Consider the following 17653-nt stretch of genomic DNA (forward strand, 5'->3'; position numbering starts at 1 on the left):
CCCAGCGGTGTGCAACAGTACAGACACAGGAACGCTGTGCCACATATTCTGTCAAAGGGCCAGATATAAAGTAATCTGAAGCTTGCCACTTCAAGCACTAGGAATCTTTTAAAACTGTAAATAGCATTTGCTCACAGTTACCCCTGGTTCGCCTTCTCTTCCTCTCTGTCTTGCTGACAGCTAGAATTTAGATTGTAAGCTTCTCTAGGCAGGGACCTCTCTGTCTGTCTGCACTGCTTATGTTACCTTATAAAATTTGGTGCACAGTGATGGTGCAATATAAACAAACCTTTAGTGCAGATGAGTTGATAGGCAATCTATAGCCATTGTGTCAGCTGTAGGCCTCTCCCAGTGTATTATTGGTACAATGGAAGGCACGCACGCTGGCTCAGATATCTGGGTGGGTATGGTTGCCATTGCCATGGACAGTCTGTTAATCTTATTCATTATGAGAATAAGCCTTCAGCTCATTTAAGGAAATTCGAAGATCTGCCTTGGAACCACCAAGGCTAGAAGTGTAAGCAAATGCTGAACTAGCTGTCATAAGAAGCTTAACTCCGCATTTTCTATTTGCTGTTGGACTGTCTTATCAACAAAGGCTTTTGGATTTCATTTTACTTTCTCTTATTAAGCCTGTGTGGTGGAAGAAAATAAGTTAACAGATAGGTGGGGCTTCTCTGCGCTTTGATGTACAGCTTCAAGGCATGGGGCACTCAGTCCTATCTCCTAATAAAAAGTACGGGGGGGGGGGAATGAAAGCTTTTAGCTTAAGCATCTTGAGTGCTGGCAGTACAGCTTCCCGGTTCTGCATGTTGTAACAGAATGAAAGCTAGAGCTGAACTAATCTTCCCAGGGGAAGTTAGCAAGCCAGATTTACTTGGAAATTGGAACATAAGCTAAATATACCTCACATTTTCCCCAACTGGATGTGCTTTTAAGCTTGGCTGTGTTGTCAGTTGCTAGTTGGACATTTGTTTCTGTTTACCTATATTTTAAATTTATTTGTGCTATTTATACTATGCCTACTAAAGCCATGTTTTGGCAGTGCTGTGTGGATGAGCTTCAGCAGTACGCTGTGCTTGCCTGCTCTTTCCTTCCATTTGAACCCGGGATCCCTAAGCTTCACAACAAGCCAGGGGAATATGATCTGCAGACCATGAAGCATTTTCAAGAAGTCCTTGAGAACACAAGAGAAATCGAGGAATATGTTAAAAGACCTTTCGCAAGCAGAGGCCAAAATAAAATTGCCTTTAAATAGCAGTGCTTTGACTGACACACAACTTTGTGATATGTGCTAGACATTTCGCCCTGTCTGTCCACCATGTGTGTTTAGTGCAGCTGCATTCGAGTTCTGAATTGAGAAGCTTTTCAAGCAGACTCCCACATGGTTGCTGTAACATGGAGAGAGAAAAAGAATTATTACATGTTAGGGCACAGAGAACAGGCAAAGGAGAATAGCGGCCTTCAAGACAATGGAGTTTTAACAATTGCTCGATGTGGCAGCCGGTGCTGATTCATTAGGATAAGTCATGCTGTCAGTAGAAGCAAAAAATGTTTAAAAAGGAAAAAGAAACCTGGAAGAATGCTGAGCAGCCAATAGGTGTCCCCTTTGAGCTGCTGTGAGGAGTTCAGTATGGTATTCAGAGCAGCATGCTTTTGCAGCTTCTTGGTTCAAAGGTAGCTCAGGCTCCAAATTATACGGTCAACAACAACTTAGCAACCCCCATTTATATGCTCAGTGCAGGTTGGGGATCAACTGACTTGCATGGGAGACAAAATGGGCTGCAACAAGGGAGGCACGGTTGAAGAGAGGCAGAATACATAACAGATTGCAGCTCTTAGTACTGAGTGGGGCCTGCTGGAAACTGAGCTTTTTTTGTGGCCTGTGCAAACCCACCTTCCGTTTTGTTCTTGCTCACACTAGAGTGTGACAAAGAGACTGAACCTAGGAACTGACTTTACGTACTTATTTTTATATTGCACTGTGCTTGTGGCTGAGTAGGTGTGATAGCTAAGCTCACTGTGCAGTTACTTAAAGCAGTTTGCAATCCCATTTATGCAGCGGAACAGGAAGTTTGCTGGATGCACAGAGATCAAAACCTCATATGGGGTGGCTTATGACTGAGAACAGGTCCAAGGAGAGAAACTAAGGGAGACTTAAGAGCAAGAATTTGAAAGGAAGGTGCAGAGTAACAGAGATGAAGGGATCAGTGGAGAATGAGGTTTGAGGACAAGGAAAGAGGAGACAAATAATTGATGCAGTGTGGTAACATGGGAAACACAACAGTGCTAAAAAAAGTTTTATAAGTTCACAAAAGTTATTAGCCTCCGTAATATTTTGCTAGTCTGGTGGGGACTGACAGAAGAGGGTTGGAGAGCTACATTTCCTCCTTTAGTAGCAGCCCGTTTGGTTTCCATGTTAGGCAGAGAGGAGGGATCCTCACTTACCAACTTGAAATGCCTGATCACCTATGGTTACCGGGCTAGTATTTAAATGCAAATCTCTTTGTGTGGATGTTTTGAAAAAACAATGACCCCAATATCTTAAATATTGTATGATCAAACAAAAAAGGGAAAGGGAAGGTTTAATAACTCCAGAACTCTGTGGAACGTGGTCCCCTAATAAGAGAGGTCTGGTTTTCTCACTTGCAGTTGAATTGATGTGCTTAATCTCCTTTTTGAGCTTCTGTTCTTGTGCTACTTGCCCTTCTAGCTTTTATATGAAGTGTTCTTGGTTTGCTGTTTGCCATGTTAGAAAACTCCAATACAATATATGTTATAATAATAATAATAATTCCGGAACGGTTGAATGTGAAAGGAGCAACCACATCTGTGAGGCACTTGAGATGAAGAGGGGCTAAATACTGTGGAGAAAGAGAGTGTGAAATGCTAGGGAGACTGTTGAGGGACAGGGTAGAAGAAGGAAGTGGAACAAAGTAGGCTGTGGCCTGAAAAGGCATAAATGTGAGGAAATTATTTTTGGGGGTGGAGACGTGAAGAACAGCAGAACCAAAGGGTAAGTGGGACCGAGACAGAATTACACATATGGGGTTAGAGGTAGGAGAAGTTGTGCTTTCTTGAAGGAAGTGGACGGGCAAGGGGAGGAACTGGAGATTGGGGGGGTAGGGATAGGTTTCCTTTGAGGAGAATTTATTGACCCGAATATTGGAATTTTGCCACAGAAGGGTTTGTGACCTGGCCATCTTAAGGGGCTCCAGGGTGGACTAGGAAGCAGTGAGCGATGGCGGGGGCTGAATGTCACAGACTGGCTTGAAGTAGCCAGCGCATACTTTGACTCTAGACTTCCAACATTCATGTACACTTGCATGCAAAATACCTATCAGTATGATGGGCAGGTTGGTGTTGAGGGAAGGGCTTTTTACTATGAAGACTTCCAGCAGAAACAGTTTGCCCCGTACACGAAATTTTACTGCGATCCCCTGAAGGATCCCTGACAGTGAGGGTTAGGTCGCACAGAGTCAGGGATCCGTGGCAATTTTTTGCCGTTAGGACAGTAGCGTTCCCTCCTCCCTCAGAACTCGACGGTTGCCTTTGGCGACTGTTCCTGTTCCCTGCCTCAGTTATTTCAGCTACTGGAAATCAGGCCACGTCACGCCACATCCACTTAGTCCCATCTTGAGTTCTCTGTTTTGGTCATGCTAGGGGCAGGCTGTGTGAGAAAAGAGACCACTTCCCTTTTGGGTGCCTTACTACTCTTGTGTAACGATATACCGTTCCTCACACATTTAAGTCCTCAGATATATGTGAATTTATCTCAGGTAAACACAGGTGAGAGGATTTCAAGCTCCCTTCAGCCAGGAGAGTTGTCCTCAAAACAAATGAAGAAAATGGCCTCAGTCAGGGGGAGCCTCTCTGAACTTAAGACACAATATCTCAATATCTGCCTGCTCTCTATGGAAGCCAGTAATCCGATAAAGGTTTATGTCTTTGTGGCCTGTCCTGTTACGGTGCTGATGGCTCCCATTGACCACCGTTTATCAGGGCTTCCACATCTGGAACCAGTACGAAGTGGCGAAGTAATGTTCCTACACCTGCTAACTCCAACCCACCTGCTTCCTAGTTTCTCTCATTCTCCTCAGGAAAGACAGCAGCCACTGTAAGGAGAATGAGAGAAGTGGTTTGGGACACAGGCAGGCACATGAATGAGCTCAGGTGCCCAATCCCAGGAAACAGCAGGTAGAGCTCGTGTGTGTGTGTGTGTGTGTGTGTGTGCCTCCCTGTCTATCTCCTCACAGGGGCCATTGCGTTTCCTGAGGAAAAAAACAAGTCAGTTGCATGCATGAGCTCAGAGGCCCAAGCATGGAGCACAGCTGTAAGAGCATCATGGGGTCCTTCAGAAATATGCTCCAGTTGCTGAGTTGCTTCACTCTGTGACTCTGTGTGTTTTTACCCGCCTTCCAATCTTTTAGGGAATAGTAGGAACAGCTGTGTTCCTACTATTTCCGTGTGCGGCACTGGTGCTGGCTCGCCAGTTGCAGCTTCGTCACGCTGGCCACGTGACCCGGAAGTGTCTTTGGACGGTGCCACATCCCGGCCTCTTGAGTGAGATGAGCGCGCAACCCTAGAGTCAGACACGACTGGCCCGTACGGGCAGGGGTACCTTTACCTTAGGAACAGCTGCAGAGCAAAACCCAGGCAACATCAAGGCAGGGTCTGCTTGATGCACCCTCCCTTCTGCTCACAACCTGGCCCCTATGGTCATGGGCCAGTTGGTCTCTTTCCCACCTTCATTCTGTTCTAGTTGCAAAGGAATCTCCTCCACAATATCCCTCCTATTCCTACAAATGGCACAGATCGGCTCATAGCGGCTGTCAGATCCCTCTCCTGGAAACGTATAACCCCTCTGTGCCACTATTTTTGGTATTCAGCTTGCCATTAGCAGGGAGCTCACAGAGGGAGATAAAAAGTTTGATTCTCCCCATCCTTGGTCCCACATATAAGACCCGAACCCTGAGAAAAGACAATCCTAGTCTACATAAAAAGGTTTCCCTACTTAGGCTTAGCTGATCAAATTTATTTTCTGCCTTTCTTCCAGGGACCTTAGGGCAGCATACATAGGGCTACCCCATTCCAGCATTACCACAGTCTTAGATGGTAAGATAGGCTGAGAATGATTTGCCCAAGGCTGCCTAGTGAGCTTGGTGGCTTAGTGGAGACTGAAGACTGCTTCAAAACAAAATAAAAAAATTCCTTCCAGTAGCACCTTAAAGACCAACTAGGTTAGTTCTTGTTTAGTCCTTAAGGTGCTACTGGAAGGAATTTTTTTCTTTTGTTTTGACTATGGCAGACCAGCACGGCTACCTATCTGTAACTGAAGACTGCTTGTGTGAGAAAAGACTTTGGCTAGCTGCTGCTGACTGACCAGTAATGGCCAGCAGGTACCAATACGGTAATTGTTTTTCCAAGTTGCTTCATTGCTTCTAAGAGAAGCAACGCAGAAGATAGCACATCTTCTCCTTGAAGACATCTTCTTAAATCTTGTGTGTGTTTATTGGTCCGGAGAGGGGCCAGACATAGAACTCAAAGCCTGCACCAGGCCACAAAACTACTACCTATTTAGTAAATTCAGTACTGATAGTGCCCTCTTCATTGACCCATTTCTGCTGTCCTTGAGTGTCCTTCGTGTATTTGATCTAGGTAAGGAACATAGGAAGTTTCCTTATACAGTGGTACCTCGGGTTACATATGCTTCAGGTTACATACACTTCAGGTTACAGACTCCACTAACCCAGAAATAGTACCTCTGGTTAAGAACTTTGCTTCAGGATGAGAACAGAAATCGTGCTGCGACGTGGCGGCAGCGGGAGACCCCATTAGATAAAGTGGTGCTTCAGGTTAAGAACAGTTTCAGGTTAAGAACAGACCTCCAGAATGAATTAAGTTCTTAACCTGAGGTACCACTGTACAAGAATCGTCTGTCCTTTCTGGCCGCGGAGTTCAGGCAGGGATCTATCCCAGCCTTACCTGGAGATGCCAGGGAATGCAAATTATGACGTTTGACTCCCATCCGTTTAGAAATATTTTTTAACTTTAACATGGACTTGAATCGTCAAACGGGTTGGTAAGCATATCTGATAGCTAGTGGATGTACAGAGGACCAGATTGGAGAAACCAGCTGGTCCTTTGAAAGCCAAGATATGAGCAAGAGGACCAGAGCTTAGCAGGAAACGGATTTTCTGTCTCAATACTGAAGAATCTCTTTGCATCTTTTTTTTTTTTAAAAGATGCCAGGTAGATTTTAGATCAGAGGCCATTTGCCTAAGTGTGTGTGTGTGTGTGTGTGGTCGTTTATGAAGCTCTGACGGACGTGGTGCAAAGCAGAGCCAGGCTCTAAATGTTGGTTAGAGATCAGCTGATCGACAGGAGGGGTGATGTGTGGCAGTCATGTTATCCAATCCTTTAAATGAATGAGCAGAAGGGGACCAACCTTTTTCTCCATGCGGTTCAGCTGTTAGGGGCTGAGTTTCAGGGAGAGGGGGGCTTGAGCGGCGAAGCCGCTCTGTGAAAGTGAGTCACATGGCTTTGAAATTAAAAAGACTGATTAGCAGCTTGTGGGCTAAGGAGTCCCTATGGGCTCCTTTGTGTCTGGGTGTTTCTCTCCGCCTGGCCTATCAGCTGCTGACCTTGGCTACGTTCAGTAAGTCTGCGCCCAAACTCTGCATGGCTTCAGTGTACTTGCTGTGACATTGGGGTGGGGGGGGGGAAGCAGTGTTCTTTTGATCGCAAGGTGGGAGAGGCATGGCTGGGAGAGAGAGAGAGGCCTTGGCTGCTCTGAAATCAGTTAGCATGCATGTTTTATGTAGGATCTTGGCTGAGTTTCCCCTAAAGGGCGAGGTTGTTTTTGAAAAGGGGAGCTCTCTCTTAAACATAGTTCGGTTACTATGTGATCTCACTTCCAAATAAGGTGCAGCATCCAACAAAAGAGAGAAACCTGCTATTTCTGGAAGGATATTTCCACTCTTGTGTTTCTGTTTTTGTTTTGTTTTGCCTTGGAGTTCGCTAGCTAGCATTTGAAGAGACAGGGCAGCTATTGCAGGAGGTTTAGCCAATTGAATGGATGTGAGCCAGCTTTTTATAGGTTGCACAGATAAGATATAGATACACACACGCGTCCCCCCCCCCCAGCAAATTGATCCAGATCTGCTCCTATGGTTGCCATCCCAGAAATGAAAAAGGGAGGAGGCAGGGGAATGAATGATGTCTGTGGCGTTTAGAGGCCACTTAGGGGTATGAAAAGGGGAATTTGGGCCTTGTCTCACCACCAGCACAGACACATGATATTTTGCACCCTCTTCTCTTTAATTAAGATAGGATTAAAGTCCAAGTAATGTCTTCTGTTCAAGCCTCCCTGGAAGGAAGCCTGCCTGTGGCTAGTACAACAGTTGTATATCTTGTTTTCTTTAAAAACAGCTTTGAGACCTACATGGTTTAAAGCGGGATACATTAAAAAAATAAAAATAACGACACGTATGCAATTAATTCGGTATCTCTTCTGAGCCTCAGAGCAAGACTGTTTTACCTTAGGGCAATTCCATTGTTCTGCATATGTTTCCTATCTATTAAGAATGCAGTAAGAGTCCCACTGGATCAAACCAGGATCCATCTAGTCTAGCAGCCTCTGTGACAGCTGCAGGGCAATCTGACTTTGGGAGACTGACAAGCAGGGCATGAAATCAACAACCCCTTTCCTGTTCTTTGGCTCCAGCAGCTGGTACTTGGAGGTATCCAAACTCTGAAGTGGATGTATGAATATTAGGAGGTGGGACTCTGTGTGTGTACATACGTACATGTACTTACATGGCGTTATAGGCACCTAGGAGCAGAGGATATGGAGATGTGTATGTGTATGTGAAAGTGGTGTAGGAGGTGACAAACTGAGACCCAATTTCTCACTGGTTATTGTTTTGCGTCCTAGCTCAGATGAAATAGGCAACATTTTCATGCACACACTTAAATAAAATGGCCATTACACTGAATGAAGTGACAACTTTTGATGTAGGCTGGGAGTACAGCATGTGTTGCAGGGCAGGAAGGCAGATAGAAGAACGTGCCTTATTCAGAGTTAGAATGATGGCCTGCTCCTGTTTCACTGGTCTTCAGTTCATTGGTCAAGACTCACTACAGGGTCACACCTAAGATGGTTTACAACACAGCAGCGGCACTACCACCCCACGTATATTTGGTGAACTTTTAAAATATGGGTACCCAAATGCACATTTGAGTTAAAGGTGAACCCCAGGTCTGCAATGGTTGAAGACTACAGTGGTACCTCAGGTTACATACACTTCAGGTTACATATGCTTCAGGTTACAGACTCCGCTAACCCAGAAATAGTGCTTCAGGTTAAGAATTTTGCTTCAGGATGAGAACAGAAATCATGTTCCGGCGGCGCGGCGGCAGCAGGAGGCCCCATTAGCTAAAGTGGTGCTTCAGGTTAAGAACAGTTTCAGGTTAAGAACAGACCTCCGGAACGAATTAAGTACTTAACCCGAGGTACCACTGTACTGCTGAATTTCTTCCTGCCTTGTACCCAGTTCACCTTTGAAGGGGGAGGGAGAGGGGTTTATGCGTATGTTTCATATATTTGTTTATAAAGTACTGGTTACATGCATGATATTTTACAACGCAAGAGAAACACAAAATAATATATATATATATATTTTAAAAACGGACTGCCTCAAGGTTCCTTCTGTTCCTTCCTAATGAGAAATGTGACGTTCTAATGTTTTATGTGGAAGAAACATAGAGGAAGGAGGGATGGAAGAGAGAAGGATAACATATACCATCCGTTAGACTTAGCTGTAGTTTTTGGATACAGGCAGCATTTATGTGGGGGTTACGTTACAAGTCACTGCACATTTAAGTGAAATTGTGTACAGTGGTACCTCGGGTTAAGTACTTAATTCGTTCTGGAGGTCCATTCTTAACCTGAAACTGTTCTTAACCTGAAGCACCACTTTAGCTAATGGGGCCTCCTGCTGCCGCCGCGACTCCGGAGCACAATTTCTGTTCTCATCCTGAAGCAAAGTTCTTAACCTGAAGCACTATTTCTGGGTTAGCGGAGTCTGTAACCTGAAGCGTATGTAACCTGAGGTACCACTGTATATTGGTAACACTACTGGAAAAGCTTGCAAACGCCCTCTAAACTTCCTTGCTCAAACCTCAACTCTCCATAGGCTTCAAAGGTTAGGGCAAAGGATCCTGAGAGTTAATACTGTATATATTCAATCTTCACAGCAACCCTGTGAGGTAGGTTAAGCTGAGGGGGACCTTGGGACCCCCACACATGCCTAATCAGTCTACCTCACAGGGTTGTTGTTAGGATGGTGGGAGTAAGAGCACAGTGCCCGCTACCTTGAGCTTCTAGAAGGAAAGTTGGGGCATAAATAATTGGGGGCTATATAGAGGAGGCAGCTTTTAAGATGGGCTTTCAAAGAACAGTGAGCGGTAGTACCATTTGAGGAAGGGAGATTTGGGGTGAAGAGGCAGGAAGGGAGAATTGATAGAGTTGTTTGAGAGCAGGTGAGAACAGAAAATAGCTCAGGCTTTTTAGTGAGAAAAATAGAAATATTAATAGTATCTATAACAAGGGAGTGAAATTCCTAGGTGGGAAAACTGCTCCAGCTTTGTAGAATCCCAGTACCTTTCAATCTCTGCAGCATAGCTCTTTTCATCTGTCTTTTAGTGAGACGCTAGTCAGACTGGTGCGTTCAGGCTCAGAATTTAACAGCGTGGCTTCTCTGATCCATTAGTTAGGTCTGTCAGTAAAAAAAGAAAAGAAAAATGCCACAACCCTTTGCATTCTTGCTAGTTAACTCTGCTGTTCTCAGCTGTCTACCTAGAGTGATAGCTGCAATCACTTGCGCTGAAATTCAGGGTTTTCCTTTCTCCACGCCCCTCCAAACTTAGCGTCACCACTAGGAACCAGTATTCAAGCTGTTTGGCTGCATAGCTGATAAAGAAGCTGATTTGCAAAGTGGAAAGGTTAGTTTGCTGGAGCTGCTAGTGTTTTGTTTTTTTTTTAATAGTTATTCATCCGGCAAGCATGAGATGTTTATATTCCATTACGCCCCCTCCCTCCCCCCTCCGGGAAAAAAACACCACCACCTATTTGAAAAGGAATTGTAAATGCTGTATTTTTGGAGCAGCTGCTTCTCTCCTCTTGAGGACAGAATTTAATCCAGAAGCAATTGTAGAAATAGCTTGAGCTACTCTTTGTTCTGGTCTCCAAATGGTTAAAGGGAATGTTAAGTGGGGGGGGGTCAGGGGTGACTTCATTGTATATTGTGCTTGTTTGAAGCAGGTCTGTTGGAGGGATGTTATGTTAGGGAACTAGGAAGAAGGGGAAGGAAGTCCTTAAATTTGTTTTAAGTTTTGATTCCCGCTCCCCAAGGGATGCATAAAAGCAGAAACTTGTGTATGATGTGTGTTTATTCCTCTTTCTGAAGCATGAGAAGGTATCGGTGGAGAGAAAATAATTGCTGAGCAGATAGAATGCACTGATAACACGTTTGTCAAGGGCATAGTTACCAGCTGACCATTTTCCAAGCCAGGTAATTAGATATTTCCCTACTTCTTTTTCAGTTAACTGTGATTTAGCAGGGGAAAAAATGCTGCTTTTGAAAATCAAGTTTGTGACTATAAAGTCAAGAACGGTGTCTATATCTACCAATGCATTAACAATGCATTGTGAGATAATTAAAATGTTATTCTCCCTGCACCAATTAAGGTTTCATTTCTAAATCCGCTTGCTAGGGAGTAAGCACCATTGGAGATAGTGTGACTTAACCACTTTGAGGTTGAATATAAATCCTTGTGTTTATATACAGTTAATTAAGATGAATCATTAGGGATTAGTGAAGCTACCAAGGCCCATAATTACTTTCAGCTATTTACCTGGGCCTAAGATGCCATGAATTCTCCTTTTAGCTGAACTCTGATAGCCTGCTGATAATTTCAATAAGCTTGACCCCATCATGCTATACAGCCTTATACTGCCTTGCCAATTGTAAATTAAATCAAACCTTAAATTCTTCTTCTTACAATTACCTTGTTTTTCTTATGATTGAGAGATGCACAGTGTATACATGATGAAGTTCTTGCACATACAGACACAATTCCACTTTGGGAAGTGCGGTGCAAATGGTACAGAGGCTGTTCATTTAAACAAGAATTTGTTTTACACATGTTTCTATCAAACCTTTCAAAAATTAGATTTTAAGGAGCAGCAAACTGTCATTATAAGTAAAATATCAAAAAAACTGCACATTGTGGAAAGAGTTGTGTTTATTGGTTTAATCCTGCTTTCATGCATGGGATAGCCTTGATCCTCTTATCATAGTTATCCTATAAAGTTAGGCTTTGCATCCACTAATCTAGACACCCATTAAGGTGCTTGAGAGTGTGTGGCTGGACACTTAATAGATGTACCTGGATGAAACAGAGTACCTGCAACTCTGGGCAGGTCCCAACAAAATATTAAAAACACTTCCCTGTACAGGGCTGCCTTCAAATGTCTTCTAAAAGTCATATACTGTAGTTGTTTATCTGTTTGACATCTGATGGGAGGGCGTTCCGCAGGACGGGTGCCACTACTGAGAAGGCCCTCTGCCTGGTTCCCTGTAACTGTACTTCTTGCAGTGAAGGAACTGCCAGAAATATAAATAAGTAATCTGTACATTAATTAGGGATTTTCCCCTGTTTTATTTGCTGGCTGCTAATTGAAACCAGTGCTTAAAAATGTTTAAGTATGTGAATTTGTCAGAGAGAAAGCGGAGGAAGGGAGGAGGATGTTGGCGTAGTGAGTCCATGATTCTCTTGGGCTACAACAAAGTAGACAGACCTCAGATGTGTGCCAGCACACCTTAGTATGACTTGACAGAGTCAGTTAAGTGCTGTGGGAAATAAGTATGTTAGTATCAAAGTTTATTTCGGTCACAGACCAGCATAAGATAAAACATATGGAGAAACTGAACACATAAGGCTTAAAACAGGTAAGGAATAAAAACTAGTAATTAAATGGTGATTATATCGTACATATTTAAAAAGATAGAAACAGAGACAAACAGTTAAAAGTGACTATAAGGGAGGGAGCGTGAAGGTCTTGCATTTGGGGCCTAGTTTGTGTTAAATTATGAAGGGATCCCAAGAGGCGCCGCTTATCCCAGTTGTCTCCTCTCAGTTCAGGTAATTCTGTGTGTCTCATCAGGTTCAGTGCCCGAATTACCTAACTTACCATTTAAAATATTGCAATGCAGGTAAGAATTTATATTGGCAACATTATTTAAACATGCACCCTAAAAGCAAACTCGTTGCCTATAAGAGTGTAGTGGAGGGGTCCTAAAATGTTTTCAGCAGGGGGCCGGTCCACGGTCCCTCTGACCTTGTGGGGGGCCGGACTATTTTTTTTTGGGGGGGGGGAAATGGCAGTGGAGGGATAACGAGCCGTGCATGAAAGGGCTCTGGAGAGGGGCTGGCAGCAACAAAGCCCAGCCTCCTTCCTCCTCTAGGCAGGGCAGGGAGAAGCCAGGAGGAGGGAGGGAGGAGGCACCGCCGCTGTGTGAGGGAGAGGGAAAGAATGCGCTTGCTGGCGATGCACGCAGCGATCCCCGGACCGTCCGCAGGCCGGATTTAGAAGGCAATTGGGCCTGATCCAGCCTGCGGGCCTTAGTTTGCCGACCTATGGTGTAGTGTACCAACAATTCTAAATAAAACAAACAAACGTGCCCCAACTACCAGTATGCTGGAAACACAGCAATAAGGAGTTAAGTGTCGGTCCCTCTGTCTACCTCAGATTTAGCCTGCTTTTTCCTGCAGCAGCATACAGTAGGCAACGTTTGAGCCTTACAAACAACCCTTTGAGGTAGGTTTGCTTAGCCTGAAACACAGCCACTTCACCATAGCAACTCAGCTTGCTTCCTGTTAGACTTGAGGCTTTTCAGCTGTGGATGAGAATGCTTTGTAAGCCAGAATGCGTAAGTTATTTTAAGGGAAACCTATAACTGTTCCTTTGCAGTGTGGTGAGTTTAGCAGGTTGGTGCGGTTCTTTCCCTCTCTTCTCTCGCCCTCCCCATCCCCTCCTTGTCATTGTCTTTTTTCATGGCTCCTTGGCAGATTTCCACTGTGTGTGTGAGTGAGTGAATGGCACAGAAGTTCTGATCATAGGCTGATAGGCGCAGAGCGACTTTGCAGCATTATTCTGGAGTTGTGTGTGGGAGCAGCTGGGTCACTCCTATCACGGAAGCGTGAGCTTCTTCAAAGCATACCTTTTGAAGGCCATTCTCGTGTAGGACTTCAAAGTGCAGCAGTGAATGGTGTGTAAGCCAGGTTAATGCAGGGTAATGCAATTTATCAAATACTGAGAGTGGGGATTTGTTTACTGTCTTGACTTTTTTCAAGAGAAAAATTTAATTAACAAGGAAGTCGTTCCTTAGCATCTGATGAATTTCCATCCTATGCAGAAGCCTCCTCAGTCTGTCATGTTGATTGTCACATGCGACATTCTTACGCATATGGTGTTCTATCTGTATGCTGCAACTGTTGGTAGGATATTTGCAACTAAAGATAAATTGCAGGGTGTGTTCTTTTAATCTTTTATATGAAACAAGCTTCAACTTCACCATTTTGAAAGCAGAACTTTATTTTTGCCGTGAGAGCTGTTCCGAGAATATTCACACTGATCAGAGGCATTCAGATGTTTTTCAGACCAATCCCATAAAATGAAACAATAAAAAATAGACAAAGAGAGAGAGAACTGTCCTTCATAACACTATGCCTTGACTGATTGTGAGGGGGAAATATGCACACTTTTTGGAAAGCAAAGATGCAGAGCTAATCAGATGGCTGCAAGCTTTGACCTGGCCACTGATTAAAAATCTGGATGTCTAAAACTTTGAAGGGATCAGTAGTTGTTTTTAGTTTTTGTTCAGTATTTTCTTACTGTAATTTAATTTTTTTTAAAGATGCCTTTAACAATTTTTATCCAGCCTTTCCGCCTAGTTTTATAACATTTATTTCAAAAGATGTGTCCCCAGAACAAGGAAAAGCAAGGGAGGGGGTTATCAAGGACACATGTGTGTATATACATCTATGCTAGGAAGTAAATATACACATTCAGCACTGCTGGACATGCTAGCATCCAGTTATCAAAGAGTTCCATATGGGCTAGCCTTCCATATTGGTTTCTATTCACTCTGCCAAATGGGCAAAAAACTCCTTTGCTAGTCTGTTGCTTCTGTGTCTTTCTGGTTGAGTACAGAGGCGTAGTAGAATTATAGAATTGTAGGGTTGGAAGGGACCCCAGGGGTCATCTAGTCCAACCCCCACTCCATTTCTTCTCCACTCCACTCCACTGAGAAGTGGAGAAAAGCAATTCTGAATTTGAATCCGCCCTTTGTTCTTCCACCAGGCTGAAGAGTAAGACAAATTAGCTCTTCCATACCCACTTCAATTCTCAGGTACTCCAGCAATGAAGAAGCGCATCTGAAATAATCATATCTTCATGGGCATTTTTGCAAATCGCAAATAGCATCTCAGTTAGCTGAAATGCAAATCCACTCATTTATTTATTCTGTGTGGGCTGATTCCTGGGACAATGCAAATGTGTATTCTGTTATTGCTGGCCGTAATCCAAGCGCCTGGCTCCTGGCAGCAACACTGAGCGATGGCCACACAGTGCTGTTGTGGCCGCGGCGGCAACAAAGGCATGTTTTTCAGGCCGCTTTACAAGGGTTGCAGCCTGTCAGCCCATATGAACAGGTGGCAGACTTTTTTTGTTGTTATTCTTCTGCATTTGGTGCTACAAGGCACCTAGATATTTGATGCTGGCCCCTAGGAATGTGTCGGTGTGGGTTTTCTTTGGACAAGTTCTATGCATTGCTACGTCCCAGGAATTTCAAACATTTTTTCCTGGATTATAGATATAAACACAAAGGTGCCTGGTAAGTAACCAGACTCCCTAGAACTCACATCCTGCTTCTGAGCTTCCCAGAAGCATCTATTGGACTCCTGTTAGAAATGGAAAGCTGGGTTAGATAGGACTTTGGTTTGAGCCAGCAAGGCATTTCTTATATTCAGAAATACAAATTTATGCGAGGCGTTTCAGTTGCCTGACTGTGGGCTTTCCCCCTTCCCTTATTTTATCATACTTGCATTCCACATTTTGCCCAAGGAGCTCAGGGTAGTGTGTGCCCCTTATTTATACAAACAACAACCTTGTGATGTAGGTAGAGAAAATAAGGTGTGCTTTGCCCAGAAACTTGAATGCAGGCCTCGTTAAGTTCAGATCCAGTGTGCCATGATAGAGAGTATTCTCAAACCAAAAAGGAATAGTTTAAATGATTTCCACAATGTACCGGTATGTATATTTATTTGAGAATTTATAGACTACCCTTCTAATAGGTGTGCATATTTGGCGTGGCTTGCATCCAATAAAATAATGTGATTTCATGGTAAGTTCACCACAGAAAATACAGGCTGGAAGACAAAAGTTATCACCAAACAGCAGAAGACTGGAAGGGAAAGGAGATTCCAGCTAAGCACCCAGAAGAACTTTCTGGCAGTAAAAGCTGTTTGATAGTGGAATAGACCCCCGTGAGAGGTGATGGACTCTACTTCCTTGGAGGGGTTTTTTTGTCAGAGATTGAATGGTCACCTGTCATGTATGATCTAGTTGAGATTCCTGTGATGTAGGGGTTAAAAGGTAAAGGTACCCCTGACTGTTAGGTCCAGTCGCGGACAACTCTGGGGTTGCACGCTCATCTTGCTCTATACGCCAAAGGAGCTGGCATTTGTCCGCAGACAGCTTCCGGGTCATGTGGCTAACATGACTACGCCACTTCTGGCGAACCACAGCAGCGCACGGAAACGCTGTTTACCTTCCCGCCGGAGCGGTGCCTATTTATCTACTTGCACTCTGATGTGCTTTCGAACTGCTAGGTTGGCAGGAGCAGGGACCGAACAACGGGTGCTCACCCCGTTGCTGGGATTCGAACCGCCAACCTTCTGATTGGCAAGCCCTAGGCTCTGTGGTTTAGACCACAGCGCCACCCGTGTCAATGTAGGGGTTATTTCGTGCATTTATTCGTGCAAGGTTCAATGTTTTTCCATCGAACCTGCTGAGCCACAGATTCTCCAAGGGTTTGGTGTCTCCGCTATGCGAGTGTGACGGGAAAACAGTTGAATCTCTTCCACATATAATGTTCAACTGTCCCTTACATAGCATAGCTAGGACTAAATTTCTGGGTCCTGCTTTATTGCGCTTGGTTGGCAGGCCTGTTGAGTTACATGCCGCACTGCTTTTGCAGGATACAGATCCTTCTGTAACTCTGCAGGTGGCGAGATTCCTGAATGCGGTTATCTCACACACAAAAACCACCAAAAAACAACAACAACAACAAAAACTAATCGGACAGTTATGATGAGAGTGCATGATGGATCTCGTCTCCAGTTCTCCTTTTTCTGTGAACCGTCCCTTGGATCTTTCCGGGCCCCAAGCTGTTATTTGTCACTGCTCAATGACCCACCCTTGCATCGTGGTGTTCCCCTTCTGTTGTTAGATGTATTGGTTTTTTATGCTTCTGTGCTTTTATGTTTGTACATATTTTATGGGCTAATAGCCGTAAATAAATTTGAATTGAATGAATTGAATTGAATGTAGGGGTTAGGACTAGGTTATCATCAGGGTCCCTTCTAAATCTACAATTCTATGATTCCAATGACTCAGCTGTTGAGTGGTCAGGTGAGCATTGCTGTCTTCCCTGGTCTTGCATTGGTCCGGGTCTTTAGATGTCACTAACACAAGTGTGTCCAAATATGCCACACCCACTATGGAACAGAATTCCTTGTGATGTAATTTCTGCAGAATGCCACCCGTCTGGAATGTCCAGTGGAACTTCCTCAAGTCATGTGGGGGTGTGCATGGCAGGCATAGATTTCAGCCATCTTGACATGGCGATGATAGAGACCTTTCCCGCTTCTCTGAACTTCCTGGTGCCTCCCTGAAGAGAGAGTGCTGCATACTGCCAGTACATGGGCACACTGCGTGTGTGCCCAGTGCTTAATCTTTGTTTGAGAGGAATGAAAAAACATGAACAAGCCGGTGACGTGGATGGCTCCAATGGGAGATTGAACAGGTATGATAATCATAGAATCATAGAGTTGGAAGAGACCACAAGGGCCAATCGAGTCCAACCCCCTGCCAAGCAGGAAACACCATCAGAGCACTCCTGACATATGGTTGTCAAGCCTCTGCTTAAAGACCTCCAAAGAAGGAGACTCCACCACACTCCTTGGCAGCAAATTCCACTGTCGAACAGCTCTTACTGTCAGGAAGTTCTTCCTAATGTTTAGGTGGAATCTTCTTTCTTGTAGTTTGGAACCATTGGTCCGTGTCCGGTTCTCTGGAGCAGCAGAAAACAACCTTTCTCCCTCCTCTATGTGACATCCTTTTATATATTTGAACATGGCTATCATATCACCCCTTAACCTCCTCTTCTCCAGGCTAAACATGCCCAGCTCCCTTAGCCGTTCCTCATAAGGCATCGTTTCCAGGCCTTTGACCATTTTGGTTGCCCTCCTCTGGACACGTTCCAGTTTGTCAGTGTCCTGTGGTGATAAGATTGCTGCCAAAGTT

The 17653-nt window shown here is 44.3% G+C and overlaps 1 protein-coding gene across 6 annotated transcripts in view; it reads left to right on the plus strand.

Moving 5' to 3' along the window:
* Window positions 1-17653, plus strand: part of PSD3 (pleckstrin and Sec7 domain containing 3) — a 143783-nt gene that overhangs the window by 33877 nt on the left and 92253 nt on the right. Inside the window, exon 1 of one of the 6 annotated variants that reach the window (XM_081893887.1) lies at window positions 6640-6658. The exons of 3 other annotated variants lie outside the window; for them this stretch is intronic. Coding sequence is in view for 1 of the 3 variants with exons in the window: in XM_081893886.1 (XP_081750012.1) it covers window positions 17050-17153 (104 nt within the window). In the remaining 2 variants the exon portion in view is untranslated. Of the gene's footprint in view, window positions 1-6639; window positions 6659-10352; window positions 10575-17011; window positions 17154-17653 lie in introns of those variants that run through there. 2 more of the 6 variants (XM_081893888.1, XM_081893886.1) reach the window with 2 other exon arrangements.

This window comes from Podarcis melisellensis (assembly GCF_964234715.1).
Source record: "Podarcis melisellensis genome assembly, chromosome: 17".
In the NCBI taxonomy this organism is placed as follows: Eukaryota; Metazoa; Chordata; class Lepidosauria; order Squamata; family Lacertidae; genus Podarcis; species Podarcis melisellensis.